Raw genomic sequence first — 18,276 nt, 5'->3', positions numbered from 1 at the left:
AGTAAATTTAGGCCCTGGCTGGTTGGCTCAGCGGTAGAGCGTTGGCCTGGCGTGCGGGGGACCCGGGTTCGATTCCCGGCCAGGGCACATAGGAGAAGCGCCCATTTGCTTCTCCACCCCCCACCCTTCCTCTCTGTCTCTCTCTTCCCCTCCCGCAGCCAAGGCTCCATTGGAGCAAAGATGGCCCGGGCACTGGGGATGGCTCCTTGGCCTCTGCCCCAGGCGCTAGAGTGGCTCTGGGCGTGGCAGAGCGACGCCCGGGAGGGGCAGAGCTTCGCCCCTGGTGGGCGTGCCAGGTGGATCCCAGTCAGTCGCATGCGGGAGTCTGTCTGACTGTCTATCCCCGTTTCCAGCTTCAGAAAAATACACACACACACACACAAAAAAAAAGAACAAGTAAATTTAAATCAACAAACTGCCCAGTATTTCAATGGGAACTATGGGCCTGCTTTTAGCTAATGAGATGGTCAATCAATGTGCTCCTCTCACTGACCACCAATGAAAGAGGTGCCGGTCCGGATAAATGGCCTCAGGGGGCCTACAGGCCATAGTTTGGGGACCCCTGCTCTACGGGTTTACCTATGCTGGATATTTCACATAAATAAAATCATACAATATGTGTGTTCTGTGTCTGGCTTCTTTCACTTAAACACTGTTTTCAAGGTTCATCCATGTTGTAGCGTGTGTCAGAACTCTATTCCTTTTTATGGCCAAATATTTCTTTGCACTGATATTGAAGGTGTTTCGTCCATTTATCAGTTGATCAGCATCTGGGTTTTTTTCCCCTACTTTTTGTTAGTCATGAATAATGCTGCTATGAACATTTGTGTACCAGTGTTTTTCTGTGTACATATGTTTTCAATTCTCTTGAGTGTATACATACCTAAAAGAGGAATTGCTGGGAATGTATGGTAACTCTGTTTAATATTTTGAGGAACTGCAAACTGTACCATTTTACATTCCAACCAGCAGGGTATGAGAGTTTCAGTTTTTCTGTATCCTAGCCAACACAGGTTATTTTTTATTTTGTTCTGTTTTTTAATATAGTAATCCAAGTGGGTGTGAAGTGGTTTCTTATTGTGATTTAGAATATCTTTCATGAGCTTGATAATCATTTGTGTATATACTTTGGGAAAATATCTGTACAAATATCCTTTCTCCATTGTCAATTGGGTTTTTTGTTTTTATTTCTTATTTGCTTATGTGCTTAAATACCTCGGAAAAAGTGATTACATTCATTTGCTACGGTTTGTCCTCTTAGTTGGCTGGCTGTTACAAACAGGGAAGACAACTATTTCAGTCCCTGTTGTTTGTTTAATACTAAGTAATATATAATTAATCAATCTTTATCAGTCCATATTAGTAATATAAATAGATTTAGTGAAGCCGTGAATTTCAAAATTTGTGCAGGGGAAACTAGTTGATAATTTGTTTCCAGTAAGGCTAGTACCAAAGTGATTACTACAAAGTTAGTCCACGCTAGTAGTAAACCCCTGATTTAGCAAGCTGAATCATAGTCTGCATTTAGATCATTTAAATTCCTATGTAACTGTGCAAATCCAGAAGATCCTACATAATAGAGAGTGCTGGCAGCGTCAGAGCCCTGTAGTAACAGAACGAAATGCTGACTCGGCTTTGAAATGCAAAGATACTACATGAAGAAATTAGAATGTCTTATGATGGTGTCCCAACAATGGCCTCAGGATTCTTAATCAGGAACTAAGAAAGACAGTTCATGAGTCAATAATGTTCTGAGCCAAAAGCCTAATTAGAAGCAAGAAACAAGACACAAAACCAAAGATGCATTTTCTACTATGACCATATGCAAAAATTTCAAGCTGTCTGTCCACATTTTGTACCAGCAACTGCCCCCTCTAAAAGGAAAAGCTTAGTCATGACTGTCCATCCCTTTTCAAAGCTTCCAGTCTTTGAAGGAGTGCATTTCCGAAGGCATCCCGGTAGGCAGGGCTGAGCGTATCCAACAGGGAGTAGACTGTTTCGTGGTAGGGAGTGTGTAAATGATCATCGACCTGGTCAAAAGCATAGCCCACCACCTTACGATTCTGTGCAACTTTTGGAGATCATTCTTTTTTTTTTTATTTTAGCTAGCAAGAGAGACAGGGACAGGCAGGCTTCAGCCCTGCTTCCGTGAGCTCCAGGCAGTACCGGTTCCTTTCTCTAGTTTCCACGTTGATATAGGCCACGTCATCCGCACAGCGCAGGGTTTTGGAGACAAACATGTTGTTGACAGCAAAGAGAACGTCATTGACAACTGCCTCAGCTTCTAGCCTCATGTCTTTCATATCAGTTCCTTCAAAACCATTCATCTCTGCATTTTCTTCAAATCCTGACATACTGCTTAGCTCCACGGGATTACAGTCTGTTTCCATCCTGCGCGCGCCCAGCGTCCCGGTCTTCCCACCCAGGGCGTCTGATTTTCTTATTTTATATATATAAGTTTCACATACTCTAGACATAAGTCCTTTATCAGATATGTTATTTGGCAATATTTATTCCTTTGCGTGGGTTGTCTCTTCCTTTTACTGATGATATCACATGGAGCACAAAAGTTTAATTTTGATTAAGTCCCCCTGCTACTTCTCTCTCTCTCTCTCTCTCTCTCTCTCTCTCTCTCTCTCTCTCTCTTTCTCTCTCGTCCTCTCCCATAGCCATGGCTGGATTGGTTCAAGCACAGTGTCCTGAATACTGAGGATGGCTTTGTGCAGCCTTCATCCTAGGTGCTAAAAATAGCTAGGTTGTGAGCATGGCTGTAGATGGGCAGAGCATCGGCCCCAGACAGGATTGCTGGGTGGATCTCGGTTGGGGTGTGTTGGTCAAATAAGTTTGTAAATATAATGTATATTCTTGCTCACTTATAGTTTGCATTGGGTGTGGGGGACAGACTCTAAGCAGGCAGGGTCCTTATAGCCTGTCTTAGTTTTAAGACTAAGCTTTTTCCCACACCCTTGACTGTTGCATGATGTAGAGTGGTGCACTCTCATGAGGAATCTCATTATGCCTCAGATAAGTGACTTTGTATCAGAGACTTTCTTGTTTGTATATTGGATTAAAGGGTTTTGATTTCTACAGTATAAAATGGGGCAGAGGAGCCCATGCTGGACGAGAGCAGAGAAAGGCCACGTGGAGGAGAGGAGAAGCAGCCAAGATGGTTGAGTCCTGAAGGAGAAGCCAGTTTGTGCAGAGTTTGTGCAGAGAGAAGTAGATGGGGAACAGAGGTGAATAAGGCTGGTGAGGTAGAAAACTTTGATTCTAAGAAACTCAGATGAGTCAGTGGCTTTGGGAGCACTGAATGGAAAGGGAAATGTTTTCCCACTATATGTATTCCTTGCCCACTGGGCGCAAGCTAGGATTAAAGCTAATGGCCCACCAGTTCTTGGTTTTGTTGTTTCATTACAGTCTGTTCGAATCAAATTCAAACCTGCATGGGCCAGGCGGCTGTGATTGTGGCCATGGCTACTGGCTTTACATATGGCATAGTCTGTGGCAGGATTCAATACAGATGAGTGTGGATCCACCACCACCTTTGAGCAGTGGAGTAGTGGACTGGCTGCTGTTATGGTTCCTCATGGCTGTCCTTTTGGGGGCCATAGGCTGGCTGACTTTTACAGCCATGCATGAGGAAACCAAGAGCTCTGTGGAAGAGGCTGCCTGGGACCTGCAAACAGAGCAGTGGAAGGAGCTGGAGCAAACATGGGAGAAAGAGATGCGACCCTGGAGCTGGAGCAAGCACCGGAGGAGGCCAACCCGGTTCATGATATTCGCTTGGAAATGAAGCAGCTGCTGGAGAAGGAATCCCAGGTTCATGAGTTACAGCTTGCCCTGGACATTGTGGAGAGCCAGCAGTGGTGGGAGGCTGGGGCTGGGGCTGCAAGGCCCGCAAAACAGAAAGAGGGAGCAGCCCGAGGCTCAAACCCAGCAGCAGGAGCTGATATTTTCAGTTCCTCTTTGGAAGATGAGGAGAATCGGGCTGGAGTTTCAATCTGCAGATTCCAGAAGATGAGAGCCCAGCAGCAAGGAGTACCTACTATGCCCCTGGTAGGTCTGTGATTTTGGGACATAGGGGTGAATGCCATCATGCTCTCCAGAGCAGAGATAGAAATGTTAACTGCCATTGCTACGTGCTCCTCCTTGGAACAGTGTAATACCTGCCAGGATGGCAAGGATGAGGGCGATGGCTGAAGCCACATGTGCATGGACTGATTTCTGGACTATGACCAGAGTGGACACTGGCTCCTTTGTTAGATGGACTTACAGACTTTGGACACTGCAAAATATCCTGATGCAGGTGGGGGATGGCTTTGCTGGAGGCCCTCCCCCTGCCCTGGGAAGATTTTTCCATGGCTAGAAAGAAGTCTGAGGACATTTTGTGCTTTTGGCAAAGCACTCAGAGACTAGTGAAATGTACCTTTGTAACTGTTGAAACTGTATGATTTGTGGTGTAATTTGTGTAATGTGCCTAATTTTCTTGTGCAGGAGTACCTGTGAAGCGAGCAAAAGGGGTGGAATATTGGTAAAATAAGTTTGTAAATATGATGTATATGTTTGCTCACTTAAAGTTTGCATTGGGTGTGGTGGACAGGCTGTAAGTAGGCAGGGTTCTTACAGCCTAAGTTTTAAGACTAAGCTTTTCCCCACACCCTTGACTGTTGCATGATGTGGGGTGGTGCACTTTCATGAGGAATCCCATTATGCCTCAGATAAGTGACTTTGTATCAGAGACTTCCTTGTTTGTATATTGGATTAAAGGTTTTGATTTCTACAGTATAAAATGGGGCAGAGGAGCCCATGCTACAGGAGAGTAGAGAAAGGCCATGTGGAAGAAGAGAGAAGCAGCCAAGATGGTGGAGTGCTGAAGGAGAAGCTAGTTTGTGCAGAATTTGTGCAGAGAGAAGGAGATGGGGAACAGAGGTGAATAAGGCTGGTGAGGTAGAAAACTTTGATTCTAGGAAACTCGGATAAGTCAGTGGCTTTGGAGCCCTGAATGGAAAGGAAAGTGTTTTCCGTTGTGTGTATTACTTGCCTGCCGGGGGCAAGCTAGGATTAAAGCTAATGACCCACCAGTTCTTGGCTTCATTGTTTCATTACCACCTGTCCAAATCAAATTCGAACCTGCATGGGCCAATCGGCCATGATGGTGGCCGTGGCTACTGGCTTTACAGGATGCATGTGGAAGTATGTCTCTCTTTCTCTCCTCCTCACACTTGGAAAAAAAAGAAACAAATGTTTTATCTATTATAAGATCCAAAGGGTGTAAATAATTTTAAAAATTTAGAGAAATTACACATTTAGAGGATTTTTTGTTTTGTTATTTACTATTTAGATTTCACATGAGTTCATATGATATTTATCTTTCTCTTCTTACTTATTTCATTTAGCATTATACCCTCTAGAATCTAGAGGGTTTATTAAGGCTGGGGATACTAAAACAGAGGAAGGTCTTAGAGTAGTAGAAGAAGCAACAGGAGAGAATCTAGGTGGTGGTCTGCTTTTGCTCTCTAGAAACATTATAGGAAAGAAGTGAGCCAAGGCAGGACTGCTCCTTTAAAATTATATTATTTATGTGAGAGAGAGATAGAGGAAGGGAGGGAGAGAGAGAGAGAAACATTGATTTTTATTGTACCCCTTATTTATGCATTCATTGGTTGATTCTTGTATGTGTGCTGACCAGAGATCAAACCTGCAACCTTGGCGTATTGGGACAATGCTCCACCCAACTGAGCTACCCAGCAAGGGCAAGGTGGGGCTGGCAAATCAGAGAAAAAGGAGGCCATGGAGACAGGTTCATGGAGTAAGCCCAGGACAAGCTGCTGCTACCAGCTGCTCCCGCTGGTTGCAAGCCTTATGGAGACTGTTGGGTGGATAAAATGTATTATGCTCACTTTGTTAAAGATGACGCTGCCCACGTGGAAGCCATTACCCAGGTGATATTAATGTGTGTTGGGGGCGGGCTGTGGGTAGGCCGAATCCCTGTAGCCTGGGGCTTGGTTTTGGGATTAAGCCTTTCCCACCCTTTTTGATGTGGGGCGGTACAATCCAATCATGCCTCAGAGAAGTGACTTTGTATTAGAGACTTCCCTATTTTGTATATTGGATTAAAGGTTTGGATTTCTACACTATAAAATAGGGGCAGAACGGGAGCTTGCTCTCTTGGTTCCTGAGATTAGCATTAGAGGAGAGAGCAGAGAGGAGAGCAGAAGGAGGCCATGTGGAGGAGGCTAGGAAAAGCAGCCAAGATGGCGGAGTGCTGAGTGAGATGCCAGTTTGTGTAGAGTTTGAATCTGGGATAAGGAAGGAGATGGGGAACTGAGGAGAATAAGGCTGGTGAGCTAGAAACCTTTGATTCTAGGAAACTCGGATAAGTCAGTAGCTTTGTGAGCACTGAATGTGAGTGGGTTTTGGAGCCCAGTGTGTGTTTTTACTTGCCGCCGGGTGCAAGCTAGAATTAAAGAAAATGGCCTATCAGTTTTTGGCTCCATTGTTTCTTTATCGACTGTCCGAATCCAATGCAAACCTGCATGAGCCAGGCTGTTGTGATAGTGGCCCTGGCTTCTGGCTCTACAGAGACCCTTAAAGTATAGGAGGAACTAAAAATAAAAAGTTCATGCCTGAGAAAGGGCATGGGCTTGCTCTAGCGTGAGACTGCACTAGATTTTTTATCTCTTTATTACAGGCAAGAGTTTTAGGGGAGAGCTTTTAGCAGAATATTCATCAGCTTTGCAGGTGCATCATTCAATGCGTTAACTCATCAAAATGAGGATATACTGTAGGAGACCTTGGGATTATTTTCTGGTCAGCTTTACTGTATACATTTTATCTTGGGTCTGCCTGGCCTTAATTGGGTTTTTGGTATTTGTTCCCCTGACTTCATCTGTCTTTGGGTTTGGCTGGCACAAATGTCATTAATTGGGTCTCTGTCTTCTATCTCTCAGACCAGGGTGATTTAAGCTGTTTATTTTCTGGTCAGGAAGGAGAGGTATAAACCATTTGTTCTCAATTGTCCGTGGTAAGGGAAGATAAGGTCCTGTGATTCACTAGCTGCACATAAATTGGTCAAATTGTTTGGCCTTGTTTAATTTATCTTGTCTCAATTTCCCCATTCCACCTGCCCAGAAATTTTCCTAGCTTCTTACTATCCTGTTTCAAAACCTTCAAGAAGCAAATGTACAAAAGTCATTATACTGATAACATTAACTTATATTAGAAAATATAACTTTCATAGACATTGGTGATTCCTGACCAGCACATATTCTTATGGTCCAGTCTTCATGAGACAAATTCCATGGACTTGGATTCAGAGTTAACAGAGTAAATTGGATGATTTTAATGAGCACTGTCAAGGCAGTTTGCGAAGCAGGTGCATTTGCCTTCACAGCAGGATTAAACCTGAATGGATGATTTCTTTGGATAGAGCTGGATCTATAATGCCCATAATAACAAGGGCCAAGTGTTTTCTAGGTGTTCACGCTAGAACTTCTCCCCCATACCTCTGATTGCCACATACTTTCTTTTACCACCACTCTCCCCATTATTTCTGTAGTTACATCATTTTTAAAATCAGATTAATAGTAAATCTGTGAGTGTGACTTATTTTGCTCCTTTAAAATTACATATCATCTCTGACTATATTCTTTGTAATTTAATTCTTTAAAGAACATCATATATAACCCAAGCTCCAATTTTATGTGTTTGGGAGTGGGGTGGATGTGAACACATTTCTTGCCTCCTTGTACTACTAAGCTTATTATCAGAATATCATTAACCATGTAACAGTGATTTGGGTGTCTAAATATTGTTAATGTTTATAAAATAGCAATGCATAGAGACCACAAAGAAGGACATATTTTATGATATGTTTATGATGAATTTCATAAATTTAGAGATGAAGCAACTATATAATTTCTGATGTAAATTCATTAAAATAGTGAACATAATTCCACCCTGTTTTTCCCATGGTTGAAATATATAAATATTGAAAGATTAATTCCTATGCTTAGTTCATTCTAAAATGGAAGTCCTAAAATTCAATCTTGTCAGAAAGCATAGAGCAAATTGTTCTTTACGTAGAAATGCAATAATTGTACAAATTTCAGCAAAATTTATCTTCAGATATCTTAGTCTCATTAAACAAAATGATGTGTGATACCATATAATAAAATGTTTCTCATAGAGAATCAATAAATATTAGTGCCTTATAATATTATACACAAAATGATCAACATATAATAACAGGTGTTTGTTATAACAGGAACCAAGTGAAATCACAACTTGAGTAAGAATAGACAATTAACTGGTGCCACTACAGTTGAACCAGATGCTGAAATTATCTCATAAAACTTCAAAGCAGCTTTTAAAATGTTTCAATAACTTATAAATTCTCCCAAAACAACTAAAAAAAGAGGAACAAACTAAATCTAAAGTTAGCAGAAGGAAAATAATAATGATCAAAGTGGAAATAAATGAAAGAGAGACCACAAAAACAATAGAAAAGATTGGTGAAACAAAGAGCTACTTTTTTTAAAATGATGAATAAAACTAACAAACCTTAACTAGAGTAATTAATAAAAAAAAGAAGACAAATAAATAAAATTAGAAATGAAAGAGAAGACATTACAACTGATCTATTTATAGGTTCATAAGAGAGTACTATTAACAATTATATGCTAATAAATTAGATAAGCCAGAAGAAATAGATAAATTTCTAGAAATATACAACCTAGCAAGACTGAATCAGGAAGAAACAGAAAATCTGAACAGACAAATATCAAATAATGAAATTGAATCAATCATCAAAAATCTCTGAACACAGAAAAGCCCAGGACCAGCGGCTTCACTGGTGAGCTCTAGAAAACATTTTAAAAAAATTAATTCTACCTGACCTATGGTGGCAACCTGGGCCACTGAGGTTGTAGGTTTGAAGTCCTGGGCTTGCCTGATTAAGGCACATATGGGAGTTGATGCTTCCTGTTCCTCCGCCCTCTTCTCTCTCTCTCTCTCTCTCTCTCTCTCTCTCTCTATCTCTCCCCTCTCTAAAATGAATAAATAAATAATAATAAAAAAACTAATTCCAATTCTTTTCAAACTCTTCCACAAATTTAAAGAGAAGGGAACACTTTCAAAATCATAGTATGAGACCAGTATACCAGTATAGTATGAGATCATCTGATACCCAATCAGATGAGGACCTTGCAAAAGTAAACTATAAACAGATATTCCTGATGAATATGGATGCATAGGTGCTCAATGAAATATTAGCAAACTAAATCCAACAATACATTAAGAGGATGAAGCCCTGGCCGGTTGGCTCAGCGGTAGAGCGTCGGCCTAGCGTGCAGAGGACCTGGGTTCGATTCCCGGCCAGGGCACACAGGAGAAGCGCCCATTTGCTTCTCCACCCCTCCGCCGCGCTTTCCTCTCTGTCTCTCTCTTCCCCTCCCGCAGCCAAGGCTCCATTGGAGCAAAGATGGCCCGGGCGCTGGGGATGGCTCTGTGGCCTCTGCCCCAGGCGCTAGAGTGGCTCTGGTCACAACATGGCGATGCCCAGGATGGGCAGAGCATCGCCCCCTGGTGGGCAGAGCGTCGCCCCTGGTGGGCGTGCCGGGTGGATCCCGGTCGGGCGCATGCGGGAGTCTGTCTGACTGTCTCTCCCTGTTTCCAGCTTCAGAAAAATGAAAAAAAAAAAAAAAGAGGATGATACACCGTGAGTAAATGGGATTTATTCATGGGATGCAAGGACACTTCAACATATGTGAATCAATAAATGTGATATCAACTGTAAATATATATACTGCATTAATAGAGTGAAAGATAAAAATCATATGATCATCTTAATAGATGCAGAAAAGCATTTGACAAAATAGAACATCCTTCTATAATAAGAATGCTTAACAAATTGGGTATCAAAGGAACCTACCTAAAGAATAAATGTCATATATGACAATTCTACACTAATATCATACTCAACAGAGAAAAATTGAAAGCTTTTCCTCTGTCAACAGGAACAAACAAGTTGCCGATTCTCACCACTCTTATTTAACAAAGTAGTGGAAGTCCTAACTAGACTACCATATTTCCCCATGTATAAGATGCACCCTTTTTTGAAAAATTTGGTATCTAAAAACTGGGTGCATCTCATATGGTGGTTGTAGATTTTTTTTTCCTATCACTTTCAGCTTTTTTATGCAGATAAGGAGTTGTATGAATTTTATGATGAATAAAACTTGAGTTCAATAACTTTGTGTAATACATTTTTTTTCAAATTTCAGGCTCCAAAATTAAGGTACATCTTATACATGGGATCATCTTATACATGGGAAAATACTAGTGTTAGGCAAGTTGAAGAAACTTAAGGCCTTCAATAATAAACAGCAATAAAATAATTGTATGAGTCTTTAATATCCTACTATAAACAATGGACAGATCACCCAGACAGAAGATAAAGAAGGAAACACAAATTTTTTATTTTTTTATTTTTCTGAAGTTGGAAATGGGAGGCAGTCAGACAGACTCCTGTATGCGCCCGACCAGGATCCACCCAGCACACCCACCAGGGGGCGATGCTCTGCCCATCTGGGGGGTCGCTCTGTTGTGACCAGAGCCACTCTAGCGCCTGGGGCAGAGGCCACAGAGCCATCCTCAGCGCCCGGGCCAACCTTGCTCCAATGGAGCCTTGGCTGTGGGAAGGGAAGAGAGAGATGGAGAGGAAGGAGAGGGGGAGGGGTGGAGAAGCAGATGGGCGCTTCTCCTGTGTGCCCTGGCCGGGAATCGAACCCGAGACTCCTGCACACCAGGCCAATGCTCTACCACTGAGCAAACTGGCCAGGGCAGGGAACACAAATTTGAACAATTCTATTAAGGGTATATAACACATAGACCCAATAGACATATACAAACATTCTATCTAACAGTTCAGGATATACATTTTTCTCAAGTGCACATTGAATATTCACCAGATAGATCGTATATTAATGACCACAACAATATAAACTAAAAATTAGTAAAAGGAAGATAATTGCAAAATTCACAATATGGGAATTAAAGAACACACTTCTGAACAAGGAATGGGTCAAAGAAGAAATAAAAAGGAAATAAAAAATTATTTTGAGACAAATGAAAATATAACCACAAAACTTAAGGGATGAAGGAAAACAGTCATAACAGGGAATTTTATAGCAATAAATGCCTACACTTAAAAAAAAAGAGTCCCGACTGGTTTGCTCAGTGGATAGAGCACCAGCTGTGCGTGCAGACATCTCAGGTTTGATCCCCAGTCAGGGCACACATGAGAAGCAACCATCTGCTTCTCTACCCCTCGCACTCCCACTTCTCTCCCTTTCCCTCCTACAGTCCCTGCCTCGGTTTATTTGAGCGTAGGCCTCAGGCACTGAGAATAGCTCAGTAGATTTGAGCATGGGCCCCAGACAGGGGTTGCCAGGTAGATCCTGGCCAGAGTGCAAGAATCTATCTTTCTATCTCCCCTCCTCTCACTTAAAAAAAAGAAAAAAGAAAAGAAAAGAAAGAAAGAAAGAAAGAAAGAAAGAAAGAAAGAAAGAAAGAAAGAAAGAAAGAAAGGATCTTAAATAAACAGCATAACTTTACATCCTAATGAACTATAAAAAGAACAAGCTAAGCCCAAAGTTAGCAGAAGTAAGAAAATAACAAAGATCAGAGCAGAAATAAATGAAATAAAGACTACAAAAACAATAGAAAAAATAAAACTAATAAGCTGTTTTTAAAAAAAATAAACAAAAATTACAAACCTTTAGTTAGAATAAAAAGAAAAAAGATTCAAAAAAATCAGAAATGAAAGAGATGTCACAAATAATAATACATAAAACTAAAGACTATGAGAAACTACTGTGAACAATTATGTCAACAAATTAAGTAACCTAGAAGAAATAAATTCTTAGAAACATAAAGCCTTTAACCACTACAATGAGATACCACCTCACCCCTGTTAGATTAGCTATTATCAACAAGACGGGTAATAGCAAATGTTGGAGAGGCTGCGGAGAAAAGGGAACTCTCATCCACTGTTGGTGGGACTGTAAAGTAGTACAACCATTATGGAGGAAAGTATGGTGGTTCCTCAAAAAACTGAAAATAGAACTACCTTATGACCCAGCAATCCCTCTACTGGGTATATACCCCAAAACCTCAGAAACATTGATACGTAAAGACACATGTAGCCCCATGTTCATTGCAGCACTGTTCACAGTGGCCAAGACATGGAAACAACCAAAAAGCCCTTCAGTAGAAGACTGGATAAAGAAGATGTGGCACATATACACTATGGAATACTACTCAGCCATAAGAAATGATGACATCAGATCATTTACAGCAAAATGGTGGGATCTTGATAACATTATACGGAGTGAAATAAGTAAATCAGAAAAAAACAAGAACTACATGATTCCATACATTGGTGGAACATAAAAATGAGACTAAGAGACATGGACAAGAGTGTGGTGGTTACCAGGGGTGGGGGGAGGGAGGACATGGGAGGGAGGGAGGGAGGGAGGGAGAGAGTTAGGAGGAGGGGGAGGGGCACAGAGAACTAGATAGAGGGTGACAGAGGACAATCTGACTTTGGGCGAGGGGTATGCAACATAATTTAATGACAAAATAACCTAGACATGTTTTCTTTGAATATATGTACCCTGATTTATTAATGTCATCCCATTACCATTAATAAAAATTTATTTAAAATGAATAAATAAATAAATAAATAAAGCTTTTAACCAAACCTGTGACATAGAACCTATGACTAAATCATGAAGAAAAAGAAGAATCTGAACAGACTATTAACAAATGAAGAGATTAAAGCAGTAATCAAAAACCTCCCAAAGAAGAAATTCCCACATCCAGGTGGCTTCACTAGTAAAATCTTCAAAACATTTTTTTGTGTATGTGACAGAGATAGAGAGACAGAGAGAGGAACAGATAGGGGCAGACAGACAGGAAGAGAGAAAGATGAGAAGCATCAATTCTTCGTTGCTGCTCCTTAATTGTTCATTGATTTCTTTCTCTCATATGTGCCTTGACTGGGAATGGGGGTGGGGTGGAGAGGTGGGAGGGGGCTTTAACTGAGCCATCTCTTGCTCAAGCCAGCAATCGAGCTCAAGCCAGTGACCTTGGGCTTCAAGCCAGCGATCTTGGGCTTCAAGCCAGTGATCTTTGGGTTTAAGCCAGAGACCATGGGGTCATGTCTTTGATCCCACACTCAAGCCAGCAATCTGCACTCAAGCTGGTAACCTCGGGTTTTCAAACCTGAGTCCTCTGCATCCCAGTCCAACACTTTATCCACTGCACCACTGCCTGGTCAGGCTTCAAAACATTTAAAGAGAAATTAACACCAGTCCTTCTCAACTAGTCTAAAAATTAAAAAGGAAAGAACACTCCCACCTGACTGGTGGTGGCACAGTGGATAGAGCCTCGACTTGCAATGCTGGGGTCCCAAGTTCGAAACCCCAAGCTTGAGTGTGGGCTCTTACAGCTCAAGCACAGGCTTGCCGGTTTGAGCATGAGGTCACCAGCCTGAGCATAGGATCATCAACGTAATGTCATGTATTTCCTGGCTTGAGCCCAAAGGTCGCTGGCATGAGCAAAGGGTCACTGGCTGGACTGGATGGAGTTCCCCCTCCCATCAAGCACGTATAAGAAGCAATCTACGAACAACAACTAAAATGACGCAACTATAAGTTGGTGTTTCTCATCTCTCTCCCTTTCTGTGTCTGTCTGTATCTCTGTCACTTAAAAATAAAAAGAATAATTCCAGCCTGACCTGTGGTGGCACAGTGGATAAAGCGTCGACCTGGAAATGCTGAGGTCGCCGGTTCGAAACCCTGGGCTTGCCTGGTCAAGGCACATATGGGAGTTGATGCTTCCAGCTCCTCCCCCTTTCTCTCTCTCTGTCTCTCCTCTCTGTCTCTCCCTCTCCTCTCTAAAAATGAATAATAATAAAAAAAAATTAAAAAAAAAGAATAATTCCAGACTAATTTTTATGAGGCCTTCTTTACTCTCATATTAAAGCCAGGTAAGAACACTACAAGAAAATTACAGTCCAATCTCTATTATGAACACAAATTTTAAAATCCTCAACAAAATATTAGCACACTGATTTCAAAGCATATTAAATGAATCATACACAAAAATCAAGTGGGATTTATTCCTGAAATGTAAGTTTGGCTTAACAAATCAATAAAAGTGATACATCACACTAACAAAATGAAGTAGTAAAGTCATAAGACTGTCTTAATAAATGCAGAGAAATATTTAACAAAATTCGCCATTTCATAACTTTCAAGAAATATGGTATAGAAAGAATGCTCCTCAACATAATAAAAGCTATCTATAGCCCGACCAGGCAGTGGCACAATGGATAGAGTGTTGGCCTGGGATGCTGAGGATCCAGGTTCGAAACCCAGAGGTCGCCAGCTTGAGCACAGGCTCATCCAGCTTGAGTGCGTTCTCACCAGATTGAGCACTGGGTTGCCAGCTGGAGTATGGGATCATAGACATGACCCCATGGTTGCTGGCTTGAGCCCAAAGGTCACTGACTTGAATAAGGGGTCATTCTCTCTGTTGGACACCCCCCCCCCCCGCCGCATCATCAAGGAAAGCAATCAATTAACAATTAAGGTGCCGCAATGAAGAATTGACACTTCTCATCTCTCTCCCTTTCTGTCTCTCTCGCTCGCTAAAAAAGAAATAATAAAAACTATCTGTAAGTCCACAGCTAACACCACACTAAATGGCAAAAAGCTGGATGCATTTTCTTTAAGATAAGGAACAAGACAAGAATGTTCACCTTCTATTCAACAGAGTACTGACAGTCATAGCCAGAGCAATTACGCAAGACAAAAAAATAAAAGGCATCTTAACTGGAAAGAAAGAAGTAAAATTATCTGTGTAAAAAACATCTTATATATAGAAAACCCTGAATAATCCACAAAAAAATGTCAGAACTAATCAACAAATTCAGTGAAGTTTCAGGATACAGAATCCACATACAAAAGTCAGTTGCATTAAAACACACAACAAACTATCTGAAAAAACAATTTAAAATAATCTCATTTACAATAAAATCAAAGCAATAAAATACTAAGACATAAATTTTACCAAAGAGGTAAGAGATCTGTATCCTTAAAGATATAAGACATTGTTTAAAGAAATTTTAAAAGGCAAAAATATTTTGAGTTCGTGGATCAGAACTGGTATTGTTAAAATGTCCATACTACCCAAAGCAATCCATAGATTCAAAACAATTTCTATCAAAATTTCAAGATCATTATTCACAGAAATAGAAGAAACAATCATAATAAAATTTGTATAGAGCCACAAAAGACTCCAAATAGCAAAAGAAACTTATTTTTTTCAGCAAGAGAGACAGACAGGAAATGAGAGAGATGAGAGTCATCAACTCGTCAGTGCGGCACTTCTGTTGTTCATTGTTGCTTCCTCATACATGTCCTGATGTCCAGGGTAAGGGCCTCCAGCCAAGCCAGCAACCTTGGCTCAAGTCAGTGACCTTGAGCTTCAAGCCAGCGACATTTGGGCTCAAGGCAGTGACCATGGGGTCATGTCTATGATCCCATGCTCAAGCCAGTGACCCCGTGCTCAAGCTGGCAACCTCAAGGTTTTGAACCTGGGTCCTCAGTGTCCCAGGTTGACGTTCTATCCACTATACCTGGTCAGGCTAAAAATTTCTTTTAACATTTATTTTTTTCGAGATAAAATTGATATATAACACTGTGTAAGTTTAAGATATATAATATTTTGAATTGGTACATTTAGATACTGCAATCAAATTACCACATAATGCTAATACCATCATCATACCCCAAACTATAATTTCTTCTTGTGGTGAGAACATTTAAGACCTACTTTTTAAAATTTTTGAATTTAAATTCTATAATAAATACAATACCGTCAATTATAACCACAATGCTGCACATTAGCTCTCCAGAACTTATTAATCCTCTCACTGCAACTTATACTCTCTGAGCAACATTTCCCCAAATCTGCTACTGTGTGGTGTTCTCCAAACTCCTTAATCTGTGCTTTGGTGTCTGACATTAAGTTGGGGAAATTCTCATGTATTGTGTCATGTATTTCTTTTGTTAACTTCTTTTCTTCTCTTTCTGGTAATCCCATTGAGTATATGTTACACTTTTTTTTTTTTAAGAATTCCCACAGTCCTTGGAGATTCTGTTCCCTTTCTCCCCCACGCTTTGTTCTCTTTGCTTTTCAGTTTTCAGAATTTTTATTAATATACTTAAGCTCAGAAATCTTTTTACTCAACTGTTCTAGTCTACTATACTAATAAGCTCATAAAGGCATTCTTCATTTGTTAGTGTTTTTTATCTCTATTATTTCTTATTTATCTACATTTTATTAAGGTTTTTTTTCTGAAGTTTTATCTTTTTTATTTTTTTTTTTAATTTGGAAAACACTGCTTTGTTTCTTCATTTTGCTTAACTCTCCTGTGTTGGTTTCTATTGGGTTAGATAAAGCCACCCCTCCCATTCTTAATATATTTTTTAAAAGGGCTCTGGCCGGTTGGCTCAGTGGTAGAGCGTCGGCCTGGCGTGCAGAAGTCCCGGGTTCGATTCCCGGCTAGGGCACATAGGAGAAGCACACATCTGCTTCTCCACCCCTCCCCCTCTCCTTCCTCTCTATCTCTCTCTTCCCCTCCTGCAGCGAGGTTCCATTGGAGCAAAGATGACCGGGCGCTGGGGATGGCTCCTTGGCCTCTGCCCCAGGCGCTAGAGTGGCTCTGGTCTTGACAGAGCGACACCCCGGAGGGACAGAGCATCGCCCCCTGGTGGGCATGCCGGATGGATCCCGGTTGGGCACATGCGGTAGGCTGTCTGACTGTCTATCCCCGTTTCCAGCTTCAGAAAAATACCAAAAAAAAAAAAATATATATATATATCTTAAATATATATATTTAAAGATTTTATTAATTTCAGAAAGGAGAGAGAGATGAGTAGGGGAGGAACAGGAACCATCAACTCCCATATGTTCCTTGACCAGAGAAGCCAGAGTTTCAAAAGGATGACCTCAGTGTTACAGGTCGATGCTCTACCCACTGCGCCACCACAGGTCAGGCATCCCTCCCATCCCTGAAGGAAACGCTTTGTGTAGGAGATGAACCTTATCTCATTTTTCCCTGACTTAGCTCTTGGTTGTCTCTCAAATCATTGTGATTGCCCAAGCAACGTATGTTATTTTTAATAGCTTCCGATTGTTGAGGGTATCCCAAGACTAGACAGTGTCCCCAAGGGGAGGATCTCAGTCAGCACCTAGATTCAGGCAGACTGGAAGTCAGGCCCTCGAGCAGCAGCTTTTAAGGAATGCAAATATATTCAGTCCATGGGACCATGAGCACAGCCACCAGAGCCAAACAGTCTGCAGGTGACTCTCAGGTGGTATTCGCAAACACTGGGGTTCCAGGTCCTGGCAAGGTAGCTCAGTTGGCAATGAATGCACAACCTAATGGAACAACAAATCAGTGTTTCTCTCTCTCTCTCTCTCTCTCTCTCTCTCCGTTTAAAATCAATAAAAAAAAATGGGGCTCTAGATGAGTGTTTAAGCTTCTTTCTGGGAAATAGCCGTCAGCTGTAGTAAGGCTGAGGGGAGTGAAAAGACAGCATTCTGGGCATGTTCCCTGAGAGCACATCTGTAGCTTTTGGATGTGTGCCAAACCTGAAACCTGCCCCTAAATCCGAAGCTCCAGCATAAGCAAGTAGGTTCTTTTGCAGACAGGCTGGGATTGTGTTTCAATCTACTGTTTGTGCTGTGCCCTGGGAGTGGTACCTGTCACAAATTGTCTCTTCTATTGTTACAGTCCCATGGAACCCAGGAACCCAAGCGCCCTGGCCTCCAAATCCAGGTGATTAAGGGGTATCCCCTAAGTAGTAGCTGCCAAAATCAGGTCACCAGATATAAAAACTGGAGCATCAGGCACACATAAGAGCCTTTCTCTGAGAGATACTAGCACTATGGAGCAAGGCAGAGAGAGAGCAAGAAGCCCGCACCAGATGTCTAGGTCTAGAAAGTGTATTTAATCAGAAGCCTGCCCCTGGGCTGCAACTGTGATGATGAGCTCACAGGCCTCTTCCATAGAAAACCTGGGCTCCTGAGTCCCTGGCCTCTTACTGTGCCCTGTGGATGGTAGCTGCTGAAGAACTCTTTCTTCTCTGCTTACTGGCCTGCAGGAACCACAAGGTAAATTCCACAGGCCATCAGAACTCG

At 41.5% G+C, this 18,276-nt stretch overlaps 1 protein-coding gene across 1 annotated transcript; it reads right to left on the bottom strand.

Moving 5' to 3' along the window:
* Positions 1 to 1,199: 1,199 nt before the first annotated feature.
* LOC136308190 (GSK3B-interacting protein-like) lies at positions 1,200 to 2,408 on the bottom strand. Its single transcript, XM_066235405.1, has 2 exons — positions 2,130 to 2,408; positions 1,200 to 2,054 (listed from the first exon to the last, which is right to left on the bottom strand). Exons 1-2 carry the CDS (start codon positions 2,388 to 2,390, stop codon positions 1,893 to 1,895), a joined length of 423 nt encoding a protein of 140 aa, XP_066091502.1. The 5' UTR covers positions 2,391 to 2,408; the 3' UTR covers positions 1,200 to 1,892.
* Between the last annotated feature and the right edge of the window lie 15,868 nt (positions 2,409 to 18,276).

The sequence above is a fragment of the Saccopteryx bilineata genome, chromosome 6 (genome assembly GCF_036850765.1).
Source record: "Saccopteryx bilineata isolate mSacBil1 chromosome 6, mSacBil1_pri_phased_curated, whole genome shotgun sequence".
Classification (NCBI taxonomy): Eukaryota; Metazoa; Chordata; class Mammalia; order Chiroptera; family Emballonuridae; genus Saccopteryx; species Saccopteryx bilineata.
The sequence above is the reverse complement of the archived record's forward strand: the minus strand, read 5'-3'. Positions and strand labels throughout refer to the sequence as shown.